This window comes from Lytechinus pictus, chromosome 3 (assembly GCF_037042905.1).
Source record: "Lytechinus pictus isolate F3 Inbred chromosome 3, Lp3.0, whole genome shotgun sequence".
Taxonomy (NCBI): Eukaryota; Metazoa; Echinodermata; class Echinoidea; order Temnopleuroida; family Toxopneustidae; genus Lytechinus; species Lytechinus pictus.
The window spans coordinates 62,498,196-62,518,049 of NC_087247.1; the positions used below are offsets into that span (position 1 = coordinate 62,498,196).

General features: G+C 35.1%; 1 protein-coding gene across 2 annotated transcripts; it reads right to left on the minus strand.

Annotated features, from left to right (window-relative positions):
- Positions 1–1,270: 1,270 nt before the first annotated feature.
- Positions 1,271–18,348, minus strand: LOC129256840 (nucleolar protein 8-like). 2 transcript variants are annotated; one of them, XM_064097532.1, is made up of 11 exons: positions 18,328–18,348; positions 17,078–17,221; positions 12,367–12,429; positions 12,056–12,134; positions 9,638–9,821; positions 7,365–9,113; positions 5,913–6,200; positions 5,322–5,436; positions 4,066–4,186; positions 3,553–3,636; positions 1,271–3,095 (listed from the first exon to the last, which is right to left on the minus strand). In XM_064097532.1, exons 2-11 carry the CDS (start codon positions 17,211–17,213, stop codon positions 2,753–2,755), a joined length of 3,162 nt encoding a protein of 1,053 aa, XP_063953602.1. In that variant the 5' UTR covers positions 17,214–17,221; positions 18,328–18,348; the 3' UTR covers positions 1,271–2,752. The 2 variants fall into 2 exon arrangements, with proteins under 2 accessions (XP_063953602.1, XP_063953603.1); XM_064097533.1 differs by lacking the exons at positions 12,056–12,134; positions 18,328–18,348.
- Between the last annotated feature and the right edge of the window lie 1,506 nt (positions 18,349–19,854).

Sequence of the window (19,854 nt, forward strand, 5' to 3'; positions counted from 1 at the left end):
TCACAAATTAAAAATGTTTTCATCTTATGAACTCCATATTTGCTTCTGATCCCAATACCCCATCGAAACCATGTTGGTATTGCATAGTCTCCTTTGTTTAACTAAGTGGGCAAGGCAACAATCCCACTTCTGACACTGGTGTAAAAAGGCCAACTGCAGACTAGTATGTTGCTGTACATGATTTGATTTCCAACATGACAACAGCCTACACTCCTCAATACCACGGTGTTCAATGTCCTCTAGTAACATGCATAGTCAGGTTGTACTTTGACAAGACACTGGTAAGACAACCTCCCACACCTACAGTTTAATTCCTTCTCCACATTCATGCCCTCTGGCTGGCTTGAAAAGAATGCCTCCTGATAGGAATAGATCAATGGTCAAGTACAATCAATGGTCAACCAAGCCAAGTATATCCAACAATGCTTGATTGCATCCATGAATGCATTTTTAACAAAAGCAAAGTACTGGATAGACCAGGTCTCTAAGATGACCTTTTCTTTCTTCAATTGGGATAGGCTAATTCAAAGCAAGATATTGTGTATGCATGCCTGAAACAGGATGCAAAAATTGAATAGACCCGGGGAGCGTTTCATGAAAGGACTTGTCGGACGTTTTATCCGACAAGTCCCACTTTATCCGACAGTTACCAAAGTAACAGTGCTTCTTAGCCAATCAGAATCAAGGAAAGATGTCAGATCTGACAACTTGTCAGACGGAAATGTTGATGAAACACTCCCCAGGTGACAATATTTCAATGATCTCCTTATGAAGGGATTTGCTGCATTTCTACTTTGAATGCATTAGCATGTTGCTATTACAATGTACTTAGCCAACTGATAAATACCATTCATTAATGGATGCATTGTTACTTTTCAGTGGATCTCATGAAAAGCACAATCTGAAAGAATTGATGAATAATCAAGACATCATAGTTGGTGCAGGGAAAGTTAGGCAAGATAAGAAACTAAAGCACAATACATTAAAAAATCTATAGGAATACAAAAGCATCCCAATCATTGACAAAGCATTCCACAGGGGTTTGGTATTCAATATGGCGTGCCAATGTTAACCCTTCAGAGCTGACTGGCTTCTGCAGAAGCAATATCTATATATTTTTTTTGTCTCTAGAAGCATTGTTTTGCAAATCTCAATTTAGTTATGAACAAAAGGGAAGCCCTTGTGATATTTTTATACCAACATAATATAAAACTTTAAAAGAATCATGAAAAAAAGACATATACAATTTTAAAACTACTTACATGAAAGATCTTTATTATATTTGAAGATGTGTGTGGGTAAAAAGCACTGATCTATTTCACACCCTTTTTTACTTTTAGGGCTGAAATTCATATTTTTCCCTCTAAAAAAATACTTTTTGAAAAAAATGTGGTGGGGTTAAGGGTTATGTAATGGGTGATCAATGCATGACACCACCACAATATCTGACTCATTCATTACTGGCCGGGGGGTTGGCTCAACTTGCCCCTATGCTCAACTTACCCCGCCTTCCCCTATATAGGGACAGTGATTTTTTTGTGATTCCGTTTCAGCATGTCTGAAAATGGAAATTCTGTTTCCCAATAGACTTTGTATACATGAAAAAGTGACAATTCCGTTTACATGGAAAATCAATACGCAATGCATGAGTAGCAATGTCAAAATGTTTGCACGGGTCAAACTTTGTATCTGCCACTGTACTAACAACACTTTAAAATCTATCGTAATTGAAGAGATACAAGTACAACTATTTAAAGAAATATCCTCATCTTTCACATTATTAGCATTATTTTAGGGTTGAATGATATTTTATCGATAATTTTCGGACTTTGTGGACATCTTTTTGAGCAGTTAACGACTTTCGCCTATCCGCCATTACGGATTTGAGAAGTACTGCGATCATAATATTATGACCGAACGCAGAGGGCAGCAACACACGGCTGTGTTTCTGCCTAAATTTTACGTTCATTGAGAGATGTTCAATCGCTATGCGGACGTGAATGTAATTTCGAAGAATCTGTAATGGAGACAAGTGCAGTCGCAATGTGTGGATTGTCATGATTGTTAAAGCGAAGTGAGATCGTGTTTTTGGCCGGTTGACATTCGTTTTTCGTTTGAAAATTAGGGAGTTTTTTCTGTTGCTATTCTGTGCATTTTGAGGAAAAATGTTTTCTGTGATTTTGCATTTGAAAAGTCAAATTCCATGAATTCAATCCGTTCACTGTGCCTATGTATAATTATGAACATATTTTGTATAATTTATGCATATTCTAGCGTGAATCTGGCATAATTAACTTTAATATTGCTTGAATTATGGTTATTTTTGTTTGCTGAAACCCGTTATGCCGGCAAAATGTACTAATGCATCATCAAGAACTGGACAATCCAAGACAGGATCCGACTTGATCTTGTTGCTCTGAGAAACTTTAGTCAAATGAAAATGTCTGTATTGCCGAAACACCTGAAAGGCATTGTTGAAACACCCGTTGTCAGCTCATCACATGGGGTTATAACAGGCAGGTGCTCAGCGGGTACATTCTTATCCTTCCTGGTTGTCCCTGGTTGGTGCTTTTTATATCTCATTTAATATCAAACAACCATGCAATTTGAGTTCAAAAGAGCTTCTTCTGGACATGCGCAGAATGGAACTTCAAACTAGTCTAAAGAATGAAGCAAATTTTACAAGCCAGTGCAAACACAATAGCGTAGATTCAGATGACATCACAAAAATGGACCATGAAAACTCAATTTTTTATCGTGGTTTGATGGACAGGTTTCTATTGTGTGTCCTCCAACATGTCTGCTTCTGGAATGCTCTATAGGGGATAGCCTGTTTCACATTACAACAAAAACAAACTGAATCTGAACAACATACAAGATTCATACCTTCAATATCTGAATTATCTCCTCCAAAGAATGTAAAAGTTCCTCCTCCTCTATCTGCATTCTCTTCCATCTCTCCTGCACTAAAAGCATCTTTGAGATTACTACTAACTTGGAAGAATTTCTCCTTAGAGACTTCAGGTAACTTAGATCTCTCTTCATCCATCTTTCTCTTCTCTTTACGCATATCTTCTTCTAATTTATTGGCATCACTGCAAACATAATACAAATTTGATACAATTGTTCATATACTTCTCATCAAATATGTAATCATGATTTAAACTTCTGTAGCTCTATCTAGAATTTTAAATCAAAGTGCACAGATAATAAAATATCAATACATACTGTCAAAATAACAGATATCAAGAATGAATAAGGTAATTCTTTGAATAACAATGGTACTCAATAGTTAACGTTCTTACCTAAAACTAATATCGCTAAAAAATATATACAGAGTTAATGATAAACATACCTAACGGTATATCATAAAGTAATATCTACTCCTCATGCTCAGTTTAATAGTCAATGAATTGCATTCAAAATATGTTTGTAAATGTCAAATAGTTTTCAGAATGACTGCCAGAGCAGGGCACTGATCACTTACTATTCAAAATATTAAAAAGTAAACAAGCAAGTACAAATATCACCTCTCACATATCACTCACTCACCTTCCATCTTCATGATCATCTCCTTGAAGCTCATACTTGCTATGTTCATCTCTGCTTGGATCATAGTGGAGTTGAGATGGATCTCTGGATGGTAAAAAAACAACTTGATAGCTGTATATTTATATTCTAAAAAATTATCCATACCGCAATCTAAATATGGTGACACAAGAAGGAACAAATAATAATAACAATATAAGGTGTAAAATTCATATTTTCTCATTTGGGGGAAAAGAAAAGTACTTCTCACTCTGTATATTTAGATGAAATTACATTGAAAATACATGTATAATTTTGATTGAAAACCACTAGAAATTATTAAAATATGTATTAAAAAGTACATGTACATCATTCTTAGAAGACATAGTGAATCATGCTAATAATCAACCCATGATTTATTGAATTCATAACAAAGGACAGATAAATGAAAGCAAAATACATCATCCCAAGGAGCCAAAAAAGAAAAGCTTCCTCACTGCTCTTCTGTTACGCTTAAAACTAAAGAAGACATCATACTTGAAATTAGGCTCCACAGCTTTAGACGACGTAAGGACTGGTGTTCCCAACATATTCTGCAGAATGGCTAAAGATCTACGTTTCTCTTCCTGTAGGTCACCAGATAGGTCATCTTCACCATCTATAAAATAGATGATTATAAAGCAACAAGGATCAAATGATATATGAGCTGTAATTTATGAATACTAAATTATTCTGACTACACTAAAAAGAGGATAAGGTGATAGGGGCACCACCTTTATAAAGAGACTATGGAAATCAAGCTCCACCAGTATTATCTAAGTGTATGCACTAAAAACAAGAGTGTCGCTGGGGTGAGCACATAATACGCCCGCCTGTTAACGCGGAAAATGGAGTTATAGATCAAGCAAGAAAAGTGGAAGCGCTTTCCATTTTCAATCGTTATTATGAAAATGATGTATAAACAACAAAAGGTTAATCAAGGGTAAGATGAAAGCATGTCACTGTGACCTTGACCTTGAACCTTTTGACCTCAAAATCGATAGGCTTCCTGGGATCCATGCTAGTATCATACACACCATATTATATGAGCCTAGGTTAAGTTAAACTGAAGTTATTGCGTTTACAAGGACTTCAGAAGGGTAAGATGAAAGCATGTCACTGTGACCTTGACCTTTGACTTTTTGACCTCAAAATCGATAGGCTTCCTAGGATCCATGCTAGTATCATACACACCAAATTATATGAGCCCAGGTTAAGTTATACTGAATTTCTCGTGTTAACAAGGACTTCAGAAGGGTAAAATGAAAACATAACAGTGTAACCTTGACCTTTGACATCAAAATCATAAGGCTTCCTGGGATCCATGCTAGTATCATACAAACTAAATCATACAGGCCTAGGTAAAGAAAGGTAAACTGAAGTTATCGCGTTTACAAAGAAAAGTTAACGGACGGACACCGAGCCTGATACCATACTACGTCCCGTCCCGTATCTGGGCGGGCATATAAAAAACATACTAATTTGTCAAATCCATCAAATACAAACAAGCAGAAATCATCTTGTAAGATAACTATGCTTGGACATATGATAATCGTTGTGTCACCAGGGTTTCTACTGTTGCAACTAATTTCAATAAGCTGCCCTACTTAAAACACATGACCCAGGTTTACAAACTTGATATTAAAAAACTCAGATTTCAGGTCTTTGGAAGAATGCTACTCCTCTGAAAACAGTGAAAAAACTCAAACAAATTGATTTTTTTTTAAAGATATGAGAAGCTAAAATCTTCTTACTTTCATTGCCTTCTCCTTCAGAACCAGATCCTGCATTTTCATCTTTTCTATCTAGAAATCTTGAATCTAGTTTAAAGCGGTTGTCTCCTCCATACCTTGCTTCCATTTGAATCAGCTGTAAAATAGTATTTAGCAATTCACTGACTGTCAACATAATATAAACTCTTTCATGCATATATTTATATTTTAAAATCTAATTTTAAGCAGTTAACCAAATTCACTATTATGTAAGCAACTAGAAATTGGCAAAAAACCACACACGTAAAAAACTAAACAAGGAAATATATTCTTAAAGCAATATAGTACAATATTACACTGAAAATTTCCCAATATTTTCATCTCAATATGAATTAAAATCATCAAACTAATTCTACAACAAAATCTGTGAACTCATTGTCATACACCAAATTCCTATAAAGTTTAATCCCAGACAATAAAACAGAATATCAAATGCATTCAAAATGAGTGTATTTTCCCAATTTGGAACCATCCAATGACAGACACTCCCCTATATAACTGTTCTATAATGACATTGAAACTCATTGACGCAGATATATTTTCTCTCAAATAGAAATGAAAAACAACACTTACCTTCTGACCAGCTTCACCTTCATATTGAGGCTTAATCTTAAATCTCTCATCATCAACTCCATCATCGTCTTCATCATCATCCCACATCTTCCTGCCCCTGTTCTCTGGGAGTGAATCCTCCTCCTCCTCATCATCATCAGAATCATCATCACTTTCAAAGAGTGAAGTACTGCTCTGTATTTTCTGTCCAGCAAAATTGGTTTCATCATTTAACCCTGTATCACCCTCAGACTCTCCATCATCAGAATCAAATGTTATGTGCTTTCCTTGTTTCTTCTCTTTGTCATCCTTCAAAGAAATAGATAATGACAGAACAATCCTTCACATTTATCTGACAGTGGAACAAGTCTGATGGAAAATTTCTTTTTTTCAGAGAGCATTTTCTTATGTAATGAAATAAGGACAGATTTATGATAGAAATCATTCAACAGTGCTGTAATCATGATATAATCTCAGTCATAAGTCCTTATCCTGATGGATAATGAAATAGTCACATAAATCATTAGGCAGGGCACGACAAACCTGCTTGCCCAGGGCAAGTGAAAATGATGTGCAGGCAAGAATTTCTCAAAGTCAATTGCCTGATCGGGCAAGTGGTTTGGTTTGAAATTTTTTTTTAAAAAATTACAGTAAATTTCAATAAATTTTTTATAAATCACAATTATTATTATCTCTCATACAATGTCAAACCAACAAAAAACAGTGGAAACATGTAAAATCAATGCCAATTTACATATAACATATTGCCAGGTAACTCGTTTGCAGAACGGCTATGGGGGCTGCTGTCTTACGCTCTAAAATACACTGTGCACATGCACTACTATCTTGCGCAATTCGCCAATGACGAAGGCTGGGGAAACCTATTATTTCGCCGTGTGCGGATGCGCCATGCATCGGCGCTATACATTATAAGCGAGTCAGCTGATTTTCGAGCTCGCTGCAAACTTTGTGACTCGGCCTCAAGATTTGTGATTGTTCCCAAACGAGTAAATGATGAGCCATCACACTAAAATTGGCGATTTCTGTCATCACGATCGGCAGTGACTTATTTCAATAGCTCCAAAGGTAGTGTGAGTGAAGCTACTAGCGAAACCGAGTAAAAATGAGCAGATCCATGTCTCTATTGGCAATAAGAACCGATGACATGACTTTGCTGAAAATAAACTTATATACCGATCTACAGTATAAGCGTTTACTACATGATTCTCATTTATTGTTAATTTTCCTGATCTTTAAACTTAAGTGTAGTAGCATCATAAAAGAATAATTAAGAGCAAAAAAATTCTAAAAGAAATTGGACAAGCAAATTTTTTCATCACCGCCCAACATTTGTAGAGGCCTGTATTAGGATGTAATATATCATTCATATTAAAAATATAAGACCCGCCTCTCCCCCCCCCCCCAAAAAAAAAAATAGAATTTACAAATACAAATCATGAAGTAAATAATTACCACAGCTGACAAAGCTCCTTTGATAGCACCTTGCCGATCCAACAGGGCCCTCTGTTGTTGTTTCATGGACTCCAATCTTCTTTCATTGGCTTGCTTCTGTTTCTCAGCTTCCTCTCTGGCTAATTTCTTCTTTGCAGCTTTTGATAATAACCTTCCAGATTTGTCATACATGGCCTGATTCAGTCTATCATTCTTCTGCTCTAATCCTGTTGGGGACTTTTTCACTTCTTGTTTTGTGGCCGAAGTTTCTACCTCCAGAAAAATGTTTGATTTATCCTCTGGATCTATTGATTTTTTTATTTGATTGCTAAATACTCCATCAGAACTGTCATCAGGATCTGAATTGTTAACATCTTCAGAAGCATCTTCCTCATCATCACTGCTTTTAATACTACTCCCACTACTACTCTCCTCCTCACTGTCATCATTAGTTTCACTATTATCTGAACCAAATTTTTCATCTTCTGTGTGGCATCCTATATTAGTTTGATCTCGTTTTGTTTCCACACCCATGCTCTTTTTGATGGCTTCCCTGTCCAGGATAAGAGGCTCAAAGTCAAATCTAGCTATTGGGCTACCCAACATTTCCTCCTCCTCCTCTTCAATATCATCATCTAAATTATCTTGAGAAACAGACTCCTCCTCTCCAGCATCACTCTCATGGCCATTCTCCTCTTCTTTGTCACCCTCACTGTCCTCTTCACTGTCCTCCTCATCCTCTTTGTGATGATTTGAAAGAACTTTGGTGTTTTTAAGACCTTGGATATATGACTGATCCAGAATGAGAGGTTCAAAGTTCAATGAAGGTACATGGCCATAATCTATTACATCTTTATCACTGTTCTTCTCATCCTCCTCACTGTCTTTATGCAATTCATCATTAGAAGCATAGTCACTATTCAAACTGCTGTCTTCTTCTTCATTTTCAGAGTAACTTTCACCTACTTCTAAAGATTCTTGAACTTTTAAAATGCCCATATATTCATATTCATTTCTACTGCTTCCTCCTCCCTTCTCTTCCTCTATGGTTTGATTTGCTCTTTTCATTGCTATAGTTCTGGCAACCTGATCTTCTGTAGGCAATAGAGTTTTGTATGTCTCTTTTTTGTTCAAGTCTCCATTTGTTTGAACTGTAGAAGAGTTCTTTGAAGATCTTATCAAGGTACAGAGTTCATCAGTATCAACAGACTCCCTATCATCTGAATCATATCCTGGCTTAGAATCAAACAAAGAGCTATTTGTTCTTGAACTCAATGATATGTGGGATGTACCATCTCTAACAATCTCAAAATCAGTTGGTTGTTCTTTACTACCTGTAATATTCTGGATATGTCCATCAATGGAGGGAATAGATGTAACAGCATCTTCATCATCAATGTCATCAAAGTCACTGTCACTTTGGCCTAAATTAGAGCTTTTGACCTTATATTCTGGCAGCATGCTAGAAGGAAGCATATCTTTCTTCAAAGCGACATCACCCTTCACTTTCTTTCTATCTAACTTAAGAGGTGTTTCCTGTGAGAAGATTCCTTTCCTTTTCTTAGAAACCTCTGAGTGAATCTCTGGGATGTCCCAAGTCAATTGTTCAATTTTGGGCATTTCAATTCCTTCATCCAATTTGTCATCTTTCTTGAACTTCTTGAGGTGATGGCTAAATTTAGAGGGATCGCAACAAACAACCTTCTGTTTATCTTTTCTACGAACGTACACTACAGGTAAGACACGGCCATACTTTCCAACAATCCAGTTCTGTTCAGAGATAAATAATATACTAATTGTTAGTTATACAATCAAAACATTAAGATAAAATCATTTACAGGAGCATTGTTACTATTTGCATCAAATACATGTTTAAGATTGCTAAATGCTGACTGCCATACATGTCAAATCCTAATAATCGTGGAATCTGAATCACATTCACTGCTTTTGCCTAAACAAGGGAGGTGTTTCATTAAGCCTCTTGTCCCTGGTAATAAAATGTAAAGACTAGGGGCGCCGTTTCTACTGATATGAATAGATCTCACAAATATTTGTTGATAAGCCTGCAGCTATTTCTGGGACAGCATAGGTATGAATATATACCCATTGGAATAAGTAGTAGCACTTAACCATAAACTCTACTTCAAAGTCACATTATTTTGTAATTTCCTTTTATTGAATTGCCATCAAGCAAATATGGGTACACTTGAAGAGTGACAGTCGTTGGGAGATTACATTCTTGAATGTTTTTTTTTTTATAAGATGCTTGAAATAATACAGTAGCATCATCATACCTTCTCTCCTTCAATCTGTGTGCCTGGAACTTTTCCTTTCACAACAAACTCACTGACTCCAGCCTTATCAAAGTTTTCCTTTAATCTCTTCTCAGCAGCAGCTTGATGAGGTGATTTTTCCTTTGGTCTTACAATCAAATCTTCTTTGATCTCTGAACACGCTGCTGCTCTCTCTTGCTCCAATCTGAAATTTATGTATCATACAAAATTTCTTTCAGAAGTAATCCATTATGAACTCTTAGATTTGAATATCAACATGGTCGACTGCTATGTAGTGACCTCATTTTTGTTACCATTCTCTAATATTAGAATCAAGCACAGATAAACTGTGATTCTGCCGTCATCCTATATCTTGTTCTTTCTAGGACATGCACTTATTTTCAAGTAAATGATGTCATCTGAGCGAACTTCTTATGTTAAGTATGTTCTAACTTTTCATCTGTAGTCAACATGGCCAGTCAACAATGTGGACATGCATGATCAGTGGACTTGAACACTTGTTCTCTCAACTCATTCCAAAACTTCCTATTAAGACTAAACTATATTGATAAATATTATCAGCTATTGAACATTAAATAAGCTTCAGAAAGTGTGTTAATTTGTGTCTGAGGGTCAAAAAGTCATGCTGGAAATATAAGTCTATTATTACTATAGTGATCACTTCATTAGTTCTAGCTTGTTTTGGATTATTTACTTCACTAAAGTACTGAAAAATCATAGATTAACCTGAAGACAATTTAGGGCCCTTTCTACAGGACCTGGTTAATAAGGATCAATGTTCTAGCAAAGGGTCCAGTACATTTAACCCTAAAAGGATGGCCCCCTCGACGCTTCGCGTGATATTTCTGAAACGAAAAAAGATAACTCCGCAAAATTGTATGACTTTTTTCTTTGAAGTCTCGCGCAACTTTTGAGACCAAATTCGCAACATACAGGTATTGCATCGCGATGCAACATGAATTTTTATAAGAGGATGTCATGCCGAAAATGGCTCATTTTTATACTTTGTGTACAGTCTATGAGAGATTAAATTCATAAAAGGGTTATTATTTTTCGTTCTAATTGGTTTGCTTAATTAAAGGTTAAGTCCAACCCAGAAAATTGTTGATTTGAATCGATAGAGAAAAGTCAAACAAACATAACGCTGCAAATTTCATCGAAATCGGATGTAAAATAAGAAAGTTATGACATTTTAAAGTTTGCTTATTTTTCACAAAACAGTTAAATGCACAACTCAGCGATATGCAAATGAGAGTCGATTATGTCCATCACTCACTATTTCTTTTGTTTTTTATTGTTTGAATAATACAATATTTCAATTTTTACAGATTTGACAATAAGGACCAACTTAACTTAACCATAAACTGTTAAAATAATGGTAATTCCACACGTTCAGGGAGAAATAAAACTTTGTTTCACTTGACAAGGAGAAAATTTGAATATTTCATATTTCATATAATAAAATACAAAAGAAATAGTGAGTGGGTGACGTCATCAGTCTGCCAATTTGCATACCGACCAGGATGTGCATATAACTGTTTTGTGAAATTAAGCGAAACTTTAAAATTTCATAACTTTCTTATTTTACATCCGATTTTGATGAAATTTTCAGTGTTTTGCTTGTTGGATTTTTCTCCTTTTTCAAAATCAACTTTTTGTTGGCGTGGACTTGTCCTTTAATTTAGGGTTTAATTTAGTTGTTAAGTGGTCTGTAATAACTTACATTGAAAAAACAATGAAAAACAAAAGATAAAAAACAAAGAAATACATAAGAAATTAAAAAAACAAAGAGGAAAAAATTTACTTTTGAAATTATCTTTGTGGAAAACATTTTTTAAATTAGATTAAAAAGATGGCATCAGGAAAAAAAAAATTGAAGTGAAATTGGGTGTTAAATATGCATATCATGTTTTCACAAATAAATTTGCACATTAATAAAAAATTATCATTTCTTAAAGAATTTTTTTGTACTGGCTTGTAGTATATATGGAAAAGAATGTGCATGCCAAATTTCAGCGTAATCGAGCGAATTGCAGCCGAGATCAGAAGGGGGGGGGGGGGGCCATCATGTCCCCCAGTCTTCAATACATCTCAAATAGCCCAGTCCTTTTAGGGTTAAGTTGGTTTCACACCCAAACTGCACAATTACATGATCACAAGTACAATCACTGCATTAACAACTAAGACGCATCATTTCTATTAAATATTTTGCAATCACCTGATTAAAGCATTTACCTGTGTACTATAGGTTAATTCATAAACATCAAGTGGAAGAATAGCCAAGCTATCTTATCAATTTTAAATCAAATAAAATTCATTTTCTTCTTCCCAACAGAGTGGTGACACAAATGTGTGATGATATTTATATTCCCTCGTTACATTTTCAACATTAAAAACATTTTTCTCAGCCTATTTTACCTTGTAAGAAAACTCTCCTTGGCTAACTGTATCTGCATAGTGTTCCCATTCCATTTTGTGTTGTTATATATACTCATACCTACAAGCAAAGAGGGAGATAATCATTTGTGTGCAAACATATCACAACATCTTTATATTCCCAATGTAATGTTTTGAGATCATATTTCTCCTACACCGTTGAAAGATGGAATTGGGGTAAATTTCCAATGTAAAATTACACAACTAAACAAACTATTTACAAAATATGAATTGAATGAATGTAAGATAATTTAATACATTTCTATCCTTTTTTCCCCTATTAATCAACTTACATTTCTTCATTTCATTTTCTGTGAGAACGATGTCCATATGGGCAAATGTCTTGAGTGGAGTACCTGTAAAAAGAAAGAAAATTTTTGAAATGTATAAAACTTCATACCAAAATGTTACTGCCTAGCTCAAAACATGCAATGAGTCAGTCAAAATTCAAACTGATATGAAACTTATCATCATTACTCAACCAAAATCCATATGATTTGATCAAATGTAAAAGAAATTCAAGGAGATCCACAAATCAAAGAGAAAACAGATTTTAACACACAAGCATGAGACTTTCAGAGAAATCCTATCCCCTCTTTAACTTTCTGTGAGTTACTGGCATTTACATATCAACTGCCTAGCTTCAATCTCTGTTGAACACGTCATTCACCCCTAACTTTTGCACCAACACCTTCAACGTTTTCACAGCACCTCACAGTTGACACTGCATGTCTTGCATAATCTTAGAGGGATTGTTACGAAAAACATTTATCTTATGCTAAACATGTGCCTGCAAGTCACCAAGGATGTGCTGAGCCATAATTGAATGCAGCTTTACACCAGTTATGTAACATTTACTGGAAAAAAGTTATAAGAAGGGTAACATTTCACTGAAATTTGCAGGGATAATCTCTGATGAACCCAAAACCTTACACAGGGCTCGACACTAGCGCCGGTCCGACGGTCCCAGACCGGTAAAAATCGCTGTCGGGCCAGTATATTTTAAGAAATAGCAAGATTTACTGGTCTGACATGACCAGTAAAAAATATCATTGTCTGGCCAGTGGCCAGTAATTATTCCAAAAATAGCAAGATTTATGGGTTCGACATGACCAGTAATAAAAACCATTGTTGGGCCAGTAACTTCTCCAGAAATGGTCAAATTCACTGGTCCAACATAAACATAAAAAATATTCCATGACTCAAATTGCAAACCATTTTCCTCCCGTTAAATTCTGTCATTCACACACAGAATACACACAGAATACACACAGAATGAATCACATGTAATTTTTAGTTTTACAAGGGTAACATACATGTACAGTGTACATGAAGCCAGCCACACAGCCCACATGGTAAATTTTCTACTGGCTGCACGAACGAAACTTGGCTAACCTCTGGCAGAAATCTCACACAGAACTGTCAAAATTCACAGTTCACACTCATGAAAAGCTCTTATAATGTCCATATTTCCTAAAAATTGGGGTAACTCTGTCATTTTTAAGCAGTAAAAGGAGAAATTTTCACTTCTGTTTTAGTTCAAACAGATCGGGTTTCGAGTGATATCGTCTGAATACATGGTAGCCCCATATATGCATTTATGTGTGTGTTGATACACTTGGTTTCTGACTTTCTTTCGTAGCTATATTTTAATTGAGCCAAAAAGAAACAGACAATTTATTTATGATGATAGTTTTAACTTTCTTCCTCTGTTTTCTTTCTATCTTTCTTTCCTTCTTTCTTTTAAATCTTTCTTTGTTTCTTCCCTCTCTTCTTTCATTTTTTATTACTGTCTTTCTTTTTTAATTTCCTTTTTTGTTCTTTCATTCTTTCTATCCTTTAAAAAAATATTTTTCTCTATTTCTTTTTCTCTTTCTGTCTTTTTTAATTTCTTTCTTGAGTCCATCCATCCTATGTTTATCTCTTCTTTCTTCCTTTCTTTCTTTCTTTTCTTCTTTTTACCCTTTATTTCCTTCATTTGTTACTTTTTTTCTTTCTTCCTTCAATCCATCATTTCTTCACCCTTGTTTTTTATTTCTTCCTTCTTTCAGCCATTTCTTCTTTCTTTCTTTTGTTCTTTCTTTTTTCCCTTCGTTCAATCTATCCTTTCACCTTTTCTTTCTTTCTTTTTTTTTTACTGCTTGCTTCCTTTCTCTCCTTTCGTTCTTTCTTTCATTCCTTCCTTTCTTTGTGTCTCAGTCTTTTTTTTCCTTCCTTTTTATCTATTCTTTTAGCATTTCTTTCTTTTTTATATTGCTTGCTTGCTTCCTTCCCTTCCTTCTTTATTTCTTTCCTTCATTCTTTTTTCCTTCTATCATTTTACCTTTTCTTTATTTCTTCCTTAATTCCTTTCTTCCTTCTTTCAATCCTTCCTTCCTCCATCTCTTTCTTTCTTTTTTCCTTCTTTCCATCTCTCATTTTACCCTTTCTTTATTTTTTATTGCTTCTTCTTTCTTTCCTTCACTACTTTCTGTCTTTTGTTCTTTCTTTCTTTATTGCTTGTTTCATTTCTTTCCTTCATTCCTTTATTTCTTTTGTTCTTTCTTTCCTTCTTTAGTTCTTTCTTTTTTTCCTTCCTTCACATCTATCCTTTCTTTACCATTTCTTTTTTCTTCCTTCCTTCCTTTCTTTCTTTTATTCTTTGTTTGTTTGTTTCTTTCTGTCTTGCTTTCTTTTTGTCTTTCATTCCTTCCATTTTTTTTTGGTGAGATCGTGTTTTTTTCCAGTTGATATTCGTATTTGTTGAGGATTTGGGAGTAATTTCTGTTGCTATTTTGTGCATTTTGAGAAAAAACATGTTTTCCGTGATTTTCCGTTTGAAAAGCCACTTTCCGTTTCAAAAGGTCGATTCCATGAATTCCGTCCGTTTTCCGCGATCGCGGAAAATCACTGTCCCTACAGAAATCACAAGAATAAATAATGTATTCTAGATATGGCTGACCTTTGAACTTCGGTTACCTTTTTTTAACAAGTGGAATGCCTCTGGCTGTCTCACCTGCATCACGTGATTCAATATAGCAGCAGTGCTCACTTTGAAAACTACTATAAAATAATTATTCACAAAAAAAACCATTCATATGATATAATACTACGTTCATTGAAATTTGACCTTGATCATGTGACCTAAAACTTGTCAGTGATACTTGATTACCCCTATATCCACATGTACTATATCTAGAAACTTTGAAAGTTATGACAGCAATCTAATAATTACCTCTAAAATGGCCAAAGTTCAATGACCTTAAATGACCTTTGACTTTGGTCATGTGACCTGAAACTTGCACAAGATGTTAAGTGATACTTGGTTACTCTTATGTCCACTTTTTATGCACTAGACCAATACACTTAAAGGTCAAGTCCACCCCAGAAAAATAGTGATTTGAATAAATAGAGAAAAATCAAACTAGCATAATGCTGAAAATTTCATCAAAATCGGATGTAAAATAAGAAAGTTATGACATTTTAAAGTTTCGCTTACTTTTCACAAAACAGTGATATGCGCAACTTAGTGATATGCAAATGAGACAGTCGATGATGTGTATCACTCACTATTTCTTTTGTTTTTTATTGTTTGAGTTATACAATATTTCATTTTTTACAGATTTGACAATAAGGACCAACTTGACTGAACCATATAGTATTAAACAATGCTAATTCCACATGTTCAGTGAGGAATTAATTGTTGATTCACTTGACAATGGGGAGAAAATTAGAATATTTCATATTTCCTAATGATAAAATACAAAAGAAATAGTGAGTGGATGACGTCATCAGTCGTCTCATTTGCATACCGACAGGATGTGCATATAACTGTTTTGTGAAATTAAACGAATCTTTAAAATGTCATAACTTTCTTATTTTACATCCGATTTTGATGAAATTTTCAGTGTTATGCTTGGTGGATTTTTTCTCTTTTTATTCAAATTACTTTTTGTTGGGGTGGACTTGTCCTTTAAAGAGATGATTGTAATTCAACAAATACCTCCAATATGGCCAAAGTTCATTGACCTTAAATGACCTTTGACCTTGGTCATGTGACCTGAAACTCGGACGGGATGTTCAAAGATACTTCATTACTCTTATGGCCAAGTTTCATGAATCAGATCCATAAACTTTCAAAGTTATGATGGTAATTCAACAGATACCCCATTATGGCCAAAGTTCATTGACCTTTGACGTTGGTCATGTGACCTGAAATTCGCACAGGATGTTCAGTGATACTTGATTACTCTTATGTCGAAGTTTAATGAACTAGACCAATAAACATTCAAAGTTATGATGGTAATTCAACAGATACCCCCAATTTGGCTGAAGTTCATTGACTCTAAATGACCTTTGACCTTGGTCATATGACGTGAAACTCAAGCAGGATGTTCAGTAATACTTCATTGACCTTATGTCCAACTTTCATGAACTAGGTTCAATATATTTTCAAAGTTGTCCATATATTTTCTAAGTTATGATGACATTTCAAAAACTTAACCTTGGGTTAAGATTTGGTGTTGACGCCGCCGCTGTCGGAAAAGCGGCGCCTATAATCTCACTCTGCTATGCAGGTGAGACAAAAACACCCTGCATATACATGTATACAAAAAAGATCTGCTGAAAATATCTGCCATCCAAAGAGATTCTTCTATCCCAAGTTTAGTCGGATTTCACAAGTCAATAGTTTTATAGTAATAAGAGAAAAAATAAAAGTCCAATTGTCTAAATTTCAATTTAGTTTACATATTTTCATAAAACATTGCCCAATTTTGGAATTTCAGTATCTGTATTTATCTGTTTTATTTTAATTTTTCACAAGATTCAAATTTAAGCTCAAAGATAATATCTATGAAATCACACTATGGAAGTGAGATTAGCATGTATATTATTAGCATGGATTCTGGCTGGAAAGTTATGATCAGATTCCAGAAAGAAAAAAATTGCTGACATGACTTATCCCCCATTCCTGGATCTAACGTTAGGTTTTACTAATAATAGTTCATCATTGACATTACTTACCTAATGAATCTTTCTTGGTCTTAATTTCTAAAGATGAGATGGTTCCATGTCTTGCAAAACGCTCCCTCAGATCCTTTTCTTTGAGATCATGATGCAAACCTCCAATGAACAATCTTCTCTTCTGTGTGTCTGCCATTATACAACCTGAAAATGAAGCATGAAGTCAGAATGCAGATAGGCCAATTTCACAGATAATGCTTCTGATAATGGCAGAGTAAACTACAGAAATTGTTTGGTGTATCATGAAGAAAAGTCTGATTTCGATAATTATTTTGTCAAAACACACAGAATGTATTATTTTTACAAGATTACAGTTCACCCTGATGAGTCAATTTTAATAAAAACAGAAAAATTAAAGAAAAATATTGGAGGTTTTAATCAAGGATTGAAAGAGTTGTAAATTTTCAAAATTTTGTGATGTCACAGTGTCAGTGAGCACCTCATCCATTTGATTTGATGTGTGATATGAATTCCCAAAATCATGAAATTGGCAAAATGTCATTTAGACTCGACTCAAACATTTGAAAGTGATTTTATATATACACATCATTTCATACCCCCTTGCCCCTTCTATGTTCTAATCATACTAATCTATCAAACAGAATTTTAGACACATGCTTTAGTCTCTGTACCATCGGTTGTAACGTTGTTCCATTAAACTAACGTCAAAGACTAAAGCTCCCATCACACTTCGGAATCAGCAGGAATCAAGCAGAACCAGCCAGAATGAAAATTTTTCAAAGTTCGAGCCATTCTGGAGGGAATTTCGAATTGATCTAACGTTACGGACGCGAGCGTCGCGTAACGCTGGGGAAGTACAATAAGAAACAAGATGGCAGCGTAAACATCGGGCAAGTCTCTTCCGTCTTTTCACAATATTTTTTCATTTTTTTGATGAATTCTTGTTTTAAAAATAACGAGAGCGTAGAAATGTCGGAAATAAAGTTTTATCCCATGTACATGATTTTTAGGTCTAGATCTTTTAGATGGAAAGTAGAAATCTTGGGGGTGAAAGTTTCAGGTTTTGGCTTCCTTTGTTGGGTCTATTAGAGAGAAGTCCTGGCTTCGTATGACTATGAGACTAACCTTAGTTTACGTTAGTAAAATGATTTTTACTCTCTACTAGAACTAGAAGCCGCCTGGCTAAGTGGAGCCGAGCCTGCACGAACATCGCCTGAGGTACGTACCGTACGGTTGGCTTATAAATTTCTATAAACCCTAACTTTTTAATTTTACACAAATCACAATACCTATTACCGGTACATTACTTAGACTTAAGTTAGAAACTTAGTCTTAAGGCCCGTTTACACCACATCCGGCACGGCGACCGTGCACGGCACCACGGCAATCCTGCACGGCAAAAAAAAATCGATCCCTACTAAATCCTATGAAACTGTTTCCACTTCAACGGTGCTGTGCCGTGTTGTACAACACGGCGTAATTTGCCGGATTTGCAGATCGATCAGCAAGCCATTTTCAGAGCACGGCACACGGTTTTTTCACTTCTGGCCAATCACAGTCCAGATAAATTACGTCATTGCCCACATATTTTCTGATCAAGCGACAAATCGCCTGCGGTGATAGTCTATGGGAGTTTACGTGTTAAATGCAAAATCGCACATACACGTAGGTCTACGTGTATTACCTGCTGAAGAGAGGTGACTGAAGGAGGACTTGATCTTGCAATTCTTGGTCTGGTAAGAAACTAATTAAGAACAAGTGTCATTTCGCATACTGTAGAACCGAGCCCCAGAAAGTAGAGCACAAGAAAATAAGGCCAAATAATATGAGGCCGGAAATAATAATCTGGGATAGGGCCTAACGTTATGATCTAACGAAGATCTAACGTAAGTTAGCTTAGAGTTAGCCTCGGTCTAACAAGATATATCTAATTTAGATAGGCTAGATGTTTATCCAAGCCTAAGTTACATCTAGATCTAACGTTAGACCTAATGTTAGACTCGATAATCAATTAGACTGTCCTAACGACTAACGTAATTACTAAATAAAGAAAGTTAGACTTAAACTTAGAATTAGATAAATGAAAGTAGTTGCAGGAAACACTGATTTCACGAGAAAGTGTGTAAAACCGAGCTTAATTGTCACTATATTATCGAGGATCTAGATCTGATGATATAGTGGTACAGTTACATGAACTGAACTTTGTGAAATCTTGAAATCTACGCTGAAAAATGTTCATACTGAAGATCACCAACACAGATAAGCGCACGTGGGACAGTGTATGGTAGTGGATCGTATTACCGAACACTTTTCATGAATTCAATCATATCAAATATATTATTCTCATAAAATTCACCAAACTTTCACCATAAATACACAATTACCTACAAAATATAAATATGTAAAAATTTTGCCGAAATCGTTTTTCCTTTTTACGATATAAGCTTTCAATCGGACCCCTCTTTGCATGTGAAATATTTTGGTCACTTGAAAAAGGTATCGTATTACCGAACGTGTGTTTTCTATGGGAAAAGTTGAGAAAACTACAAAATCACTGATGAGCTATTTTGACCATATTTTATTATTTTTAGAATATTAAGACTTTGAAAATGTGTTTTTGACCATATTTCATCGTCTTTCTATTCAAGTTCTCTTTGGAAGAATGTTGCAAAGTTTTGAGCGTATGAAATTATTTTCTGACGTATATGATGCACGCGTTCGGTAATACAAGGCCGGTCGGTAATACAATCACTCACTATACTATTAAAAATTATTGCTTTGAATGTCGGCCCGACGCTTGACCCAAATCCCGTGCT

Bases quoted from the DNA above. Each gene is read 5' to 3' on its own strand.
- LOC129256840 (XM_064097532.1), bottom strand. From the start codon at position 17,213: ATGGCAGACACACAGAAGAGAAGATTGTTCATTGGAGGTTTGCATCAT. The intron at 6,201-7,364 runs GTAATTATTTAC...ATTTCTTTGAAG, and splicing joins AAGGAGCTTTGTCAGCTGTG to GATGACAAAGAGAAGAAACA. The intron at 4,187-5,321 runs GTAAGAAGATTT...TCTATTTTATAG, and splicing joins TGAAGGAGAAGGCAATGAAA to ATGGTGAAGATGACCTATCT.